Genomic DNA, 6,912 nt, shown 5'->3' on the forward strand with positions numbered 1-6,912 from the left:
TTTTCAAGACCAGACACTATCGATCTGTATCTGTGAAAACACCAAGCTCTTTCCTGATGCTTCTTGCATATTTGCCTGCACATAACAAAACCAATGTGGTAAGGCTGATCTTTTGTTGGAAAACAGTAAGTTACATAAAGTGCACAGAAACCATGTAAAAAATTAAATTTGTATGATCTTGCATGGGGAAACAGTTGTTTGGGAGCACCGTCTTCCTCCTCTTTGCAGACATAAAAACAAGACTTTATTCTCTGTAGCGGTTTAAGAACTATTAGGATTGTTTTCTCCGCCAGGTTGCTACATCTTCCCATGTCGCTCACTAGTTTGAAGCTGAAGGCGTTGTGGTTGTCCGATAACCAGTCCCAGCCTTTACTTACGTTCCAGACGGACACAGACCCTGAAGTAGGGGAGAAGATTTTAACATGTGTTTTACTTCCTCAAATGCCTTCTGAGCCCGGTTGCCAAGGTAAATACATTTTACAGATCAACTTCACATGAAGCAAGATGGCTTCAGGGTAATGAGAAAAGCAAACAAAACTCTCTTGGCTGCATAGTATCATGTAAGTGTGCTATGGCTCTTAAGAGGTTTTCAAGAAATTGTAGTTTTGAGGTTATGGAGTGTTGCATATCTTCTGCCAGGTGATGATGATGATGGCTTATTGGCTCCCCATTCCCTGTAGTTTTACTTTTAACTTATTGAATAAATGCAAACCTTTAGCTTGATCTTGGAACAGCTTTTCTTGATGATGTTCGAATGTTGCAGGTTCTTAGCTCAAGAAAGCACAAGAGTTACGTACATGAAGTGATTTCTTTGCACTTCCAACTGATGACAATCTTTGGCATTGGGGAAATTTACATTTCAGGGAAACAGTCTTAAAGAAAATAGTTCCAGAAAGTTGATGTTTCAGCCTCTGTCTGCTCATATCTGGAGACATGAACAAAATTGCCTGATAAGACTGTATCATTGCAAATGTGATGTAATGTCTTTCCTAAACATAAGCACAAGATCTTTGCAGCTGACCTCTCAAGTGAATGTAGTATGGAATTGTCAAACATGTGTTTTTATCGGGGGGGGGGGACCCTTGACATCTGAACTGTTGGATATATGTTGATGCTGACTTCTCTAACAACCTTTTATCTCTGTTTGTTATCTCTCATAACAGATAACCTGCCCCGATGTGGGGCACTGGAGAGCTTGGTAAATGAAATGTCAGATGAGACATGGAATGAACGAGCAGTAAATAGAGTCAGTGCAATCCGCTTTTTAGAAGACGAAAAAGATGAAGAGGATAATGAAATGGTATGTTTTTTTGGAAAGCGAATGCAAAAGTGGGGCCGTAAGCACGGTTTGTTGGACTATTGATGATTCGGGGATTAATTTACACGGCACCAGCAGACCATTACTAAATTGCCAATTTTGTTAAATGCTTGTAATCAGATACTCTTGCAGAAACCCCTGGGTAGCAAAATATTGCTACTTAATCCTAGCTCTAATTGACTTTTCTTTTCTTTGGGGGGGGGGTGTTCCCTTCATTTTTCCAAAACCAGGATGGAAGTATCCATCTTCTGTGGAAGATCTAAGATTTGGAACCAACATCCTGTAGGCAGCAAAGCCCTTGGAATTCTTCCTCCCCCATTGGAATGTCTCCTATCCTGCCATACTGTTTGTTGTCATTGCCACAATCCCTTCCATTGCCCTGCCTTCATTACATGATCATTTGTATTGACATCTGAACTGGCAGGACATGCTCAGTGTTCTGCTCAAAATGAAGGAGGGCCGAGTGGGAGCACCTGTCACTGTACTTATGAGACCTCCACTAAAGCGCATCCCCTCTCCTTCCAAATACACATGAAGTGGGTCCACTTAAATCGTTGCTTTTTTACTCACAGAAGATGTCAAGCTGTAAGCAGGCAACCATGGCTTCATATAGGAGTGTAGCTGTATGAGAGACGTGTTTGCATTCACACTTAAAAACTAACACCTTAGGTATACACTTAAAGATGCCATGTGTGAAATTGTCCACAGTAAAGGGACCCCTGACCGTTAGGTCCAGTCGTGGACGACTCTGGGGTTGCGGCGCTCATCTCGCTCTATAGGCCAAGGGAGCTGGCGTTTGTCCGCAGACAGCTTCCAGGTCATGTGGCCAGCATGACTAAGCCGCTTCTGGAGAACCAGAGCAGCGCACGGAAACGCCGTTTACCTTCCCGCCAGAGCAGTACCTATTTAGCTACTTGCACTTTGACGTGCTTTCAAACAGCTAGGTGGGCAGGAGCTGGGACCGAGGAACGGGAGCTCATCCCGTTGCGGGGATTCAAACCACCAACCTTCTGATCGGCAAGCCCTAGGCTCTGTGGTTTAACCCACAGCGCCACCCACGTTTAGTGAATGCTCTTGCTTTGAATAGTGACTACAGCATTTTTGAGAGTAAGGACATAAATGTTTCTTTGCAATTAATACTTAACTGAACTGCAAAAGGCACCTTCTACCCTCCTCATAACTGGTGATATATTGGGGCAACAAATTGACTCCCAGTCCTTCTGACATTCTGTAACTGGTGAAATTGCACAGTTCATATTATTCATATGGTTTGTGTGCGCGCCTTCTGCATCATGGCACAATAATTTAATTTTTCTCTGTGCATAGAAGGCGCACACAGCCTGCCACCCGCCTCACTTTCACTTATTTTTATTCTTCAGAATCAACTAAAATTAAAAGCAGGGAAAAGATTCATTGCATAACTAACAGCAGCTGCCGTGACTCAGAATGCATATGGTGGTGGATGCTTTTTACAAAGGTGCTACAGTCACTTTTCTGAGCAGAATTGCATTTCACACCTGCAAATGTAAACTAGAATTATCAGCTGTCTTTTTGCAGCTATGGCTATTCACATGTGAATGTATGTGGACCACATTTCCCACAGTACACAAGTTTGAAGAACAGATGCTCATTGAAATATGTATCCTCTGTGTTTTGATGAACATCTCCTCTTCAAACATTAGTGTTGACAATGTGGGTGCATTTTTCACATAAAGCATGAAGTTTCCCAAAAGTAATAATAGCATGTAATTCATAGAGGTAAAATAGATACAGAGTATGACTACTTTTAAATGCATGTGACAGTGGTGGGTCCATTTGTTAAAAAGCCGACTCTGGACCCAATGGAGTGTAATATCTATAGACCAACACCCATTTCTTGGCAAACATAGTGGAAAGGGTGGTTGCGGAGTAACTGCGGGTATTCTTGGATGAGACTCATTATCTAGATTTGCTGCAAGCAGACTCGGTTTTGGAACCCAATCGACTTTGGTTGGCTTTCATTGTGAGACGGGAGAATGCAACTCTGTTACTTCTGCTCTATCTCTCAGTGGTTTTGGATACTTCCTGGACCAACCAGTTTTTGAAACTCCCAATTGTTCTGGACACATTTTGTGACAGGGAATTTCATTAGCGTGATCAGTTTCTGAGCTCTGGGCGCAGTACCGTGCCTAAAATTTCAGATTAAAATTGCAGAGTGGAAGGGAAGGGGGACCTTTTTCTGCCTCCCCGCTTCCAGCTACTCTCTGAAGACTGGAAAAGAGAGCCTCTTAAGAATATTAGGGGGCGGGCAGGGAAAGAACTAGACCATGTGAAAAATGAACATAATATTTACCTGCAGTTCATTCATTTTCAGCTTTGTATTCTTGTTATAAAAAAGCGCACCTAGACATTCTGTTGTTGCACCCATAGCCTAGGTTTAAGGTGCCATTTAGGTCCTAGCTTTCATATCTGTTTCTAACACTAGGACCCACTAGGTGGGATGGGTATCGGGGGCACTGTATTACCATGGTTCCATTCTTCCTTTCAGGCCTATGTTTGGAGAGTAGTGTTGGGTAAGTGCTCTGTGGTCCCCTGGCATCTGTGCTATGGGGTTCTGCACGGTACTATCCTGTCCCTAGTGCTATTTTTAACATTGATATGAAGCCATTGGGAGTAGCCATTGGGAGTTTTGGAGCCAGGTGTAATCAGGCTGCTGATGACAGGCAGCCCTATTTTGCCTTAACAACTAAATCAGGAGAGGTAGTGGAAACTGTGGATCAGTGTCTGAATGCAGTGGTGGACAGGATGAGGGCCAATCAACTGTATTTGAATCCTGGGAAGATGGAGGCACTTTGAGTGGGTTCTCCCCATGTTGCCTCTCTGCATCACAGCAAGCAGGCCTTCAGCTATTAGGTCTATCCCATGCCACATTTTATTATTATTATTATTATTATTATTATTATTATTATTATTATTATTAAGAGCAAGCTGCTATTTTAAAGTTGACAGCACATTTCCTGGTAAACTCAATCACTGGTATTTGATTGCCAAGCCTGAAAAGCCATTTTAAAGAATATATATAGTTTCTTAAAAGGGGGGGGAAGTCACAAGAAGGAGAAAAATCATTTATTCCACTGTTTGTTTTTAGAGGACACTTCTAAGGCGAGCCACTCCACACCCTGGGGAGTTAAAGAATATGAAAGTGAAAGTGGAGAATTTACGGAATGATATGAACGCTGCTAAAGGACTGGATTCAAACAAAAATGAGGTCAATAATGCCAATGACAGAGTGACCACTTCTGTGTAGAGGCTCGCCTCCCAGATGTTTGCCTCCTGTGTCTTCCCACCTGCTGTCGAACCGTTTCTGTTGCATCCTGGGAATACCATTCAATCAACCCTCATGTGTTTTAACCAGAAATCCGACTCATCTTGTCCTTGTGTCATTCCTTTGGAAGGTGCTTCTCACTGGAAGAAAAGTGCCTTATTTCAGTCCAGGCACCTGAGCACAGGGGGTGCAGCGCACTGAAAACTGCCCCCCCCTGCCGTTCTTTGCATGAACAACTCCTGCTTGTTTGCCAGCGAATTGTTCCCATCAATTCCAGTGTTGTTGTTTTTGTTTTGTTTTTTTAAAAAAAGATTAAGAGGTCTGTTTTGTTTTGTTTTTAACAAGGGGAATATGCTATTATACAATCATGCATCTCTTTTACCCAGGGGTGTCGGTCTGCTGTTTTTCTCCTCTGCCCTCCCCCCTACCCCAGTCCAAGTGATGGAGTATTTATGCTGCCCTGTTTTGGACTGTGGTGGTGGGGGAAAGTAGTTTTATTGCAGAATTGATACTTTTTAAACCTCTCTGGCAGCTCAGATGGTGTAAATTTTATAATTTTTTGTATAGGAGTCGAGTTTCATAACAAACCAACAAAATGGATGTATTCCCAAAAAATTTTTAAAGAATTTTTAAGCGGTACATTTTACTATTTGTGGAGGGTGAATTCCATTGACACATTCATGCTTGTCATATCTGCATGTGCCTTAATGCAGCCTAAGTTGAGATTAGTTAAACAAGAAAAAAGCCTAGGAGACAGTGAGATCAGTTTGAAGAAGGGTGCCTCCTCAGATGTGCTACTTTGCAAACAATTAATGTTTAACTTCCTCCCTTTGTTTTAAGAAGAAGAAAAAGCTGAAGTTTTTCTGCAAAGCGTTTTACCATGGTGACGACACTGAATTGCCACTGCCTTATAATATGATGCACTCACACACTTTTAAAACTTGTTCATGAAGAAATTACTTGGGGCTGAAGCAGCATTACAGCCATTAGAATTTCAGGTGTCCACTTTTAAATGTGCCATTTGTAAAAATAACATATATTTTAGAAATGGAACAAAATGCACAACAGCAAGAGCGTAAGTTGTAAAAATGAATGTTATGTACTGTACAGGCATGATATTCTCAGACGTACTTGGAAGGTTTTATATCCCTATAAAACCTGAATAAAACACTAAAAAAACAAACACCTTAGTGCCTCGGTAACTTTTTATTCTAGTACTTATAAATGGATGTATAACTTTAATTCATTTGCGCTGTATTTCTTACTAAGTACTGCTCAATGTCGGCCCCCAAAATTACTACTCATAAATGTTACTTCACATTTGCTTTGAAATGCAAACAACAAATGCCTGAGGGTGATGCCAAATTTTTGATTTGCTGGGTGCCAGTTCTTTCAGACCTGCAGATAAATACTGTAAAACAAATGTTGCTTCGCAAGGTAGCTTTGTTAGTTCCATCAGCCTGGCCAAAGAATATACCGGTATAGAAGGCTTTCAGCTTCTAGAGAAATGTAGATTCTTATGTCTGAGTCACACAAGTTCTGTGGTCCTGGTGGTGAAACATTCATGCTGAACTGTCCCCGTTGATCAGAACACATGCAAGTGATGGGAAACCTGTAGCTCTCTAGGTGTTGGTGAACTACAGCTCCCATCATTCCTTGCAGTTGACCATACCACCTGAGGCTGATGGGAATCCAACCACATCTGGAGGGCCACAGATTTCCCATCCTAGGCAAATGGAAAACCTGCAGACATACCGTGTAGTGTGCTGCAAACCTGGAAAACACTAACCAAATGACTTTTATGACTTGAAGTAGGAGTTTTCTAACAGGGGTCTTGTGCTTTGCAAAAGAGAGCCCTCCTGGAAAATGTATTTCTAAAATTCTTCTGTAAGTCCTTCATGAAAACATGTGTTTAAAAAAGATGTGTAGATGTTTTAAGCAGAGTGATGCTGTGCTGCGATGGAGTGCAGTTGCAATTTGGAGGTGGGGGAAAGCCTAACATTGTGGGTTCTCTCTCTCTCTCTCTCTCTCTCTCTCTCTCTCTCTCTCTCTCTCTCTCTCTCTCTCTCTCTCTCCCCCCCCTCCCCATCTCCTCAAGAATGAGGCTACCTAGGGGAAACCAAAATTGGAATCTTTTTATAAATGTTTTTCATCTGTTTTGACATTAATGAAAGTGCATTGAGAATATGTAGGTAGAATATTGCTACAAAAGCATCTGCACAAAGGTTTGCATGTTCTGCAGAAGAACAACGTTGGGGCAGCCCTAAGAGGAGAGCCTTCTACAAAGATC

General features: G+C 41.9%; 1 protein-coding gene across 1 annotated transcript in view; it reads left to right on the forward strand.

Moving 5' to 3' along the window:
- Positions 1-4,917, forward strand: part of LRRC1 (leucine rich repeat containing 1) — a 57,125-nt gene extending 52,208 nt beyond the window's left edge. Inside the window, exons 12-14 of the mRNA XM_033143158.1 lie at positions 294-466; positions 1,164-1,300; positions 4,446-4,917. Coding sequence (XP_032999049.1) covers positions 294-466; positions 1,164-1,300; positions 4,446-4,604 — 469 coding nt within the window. The 3' untranslated portion in view covers positions 4,605-4,917. The remainder of the gene's footprint in view (positions 1-293; positions 467-1,163; positions 1,301-4,445) is intronic.
- Positions 4,918-6,912: the final 1,995 nt, after the last annotated feature.

This window comes from Lacerta agilis, chromosome 3, assembly GCF_009819535.1.
Source record: "Lacerta agilis isolate rLacAgi1 chromosome 3, rLacAgi1.pri, whole genome shotgun sequence".
NCBI classification, from domain to species: Eukaryota; Metazoa; Chordata; class Lepidosauria; order Squamata; family Lacertidae; genus Lacerta; species Lacerta agilis.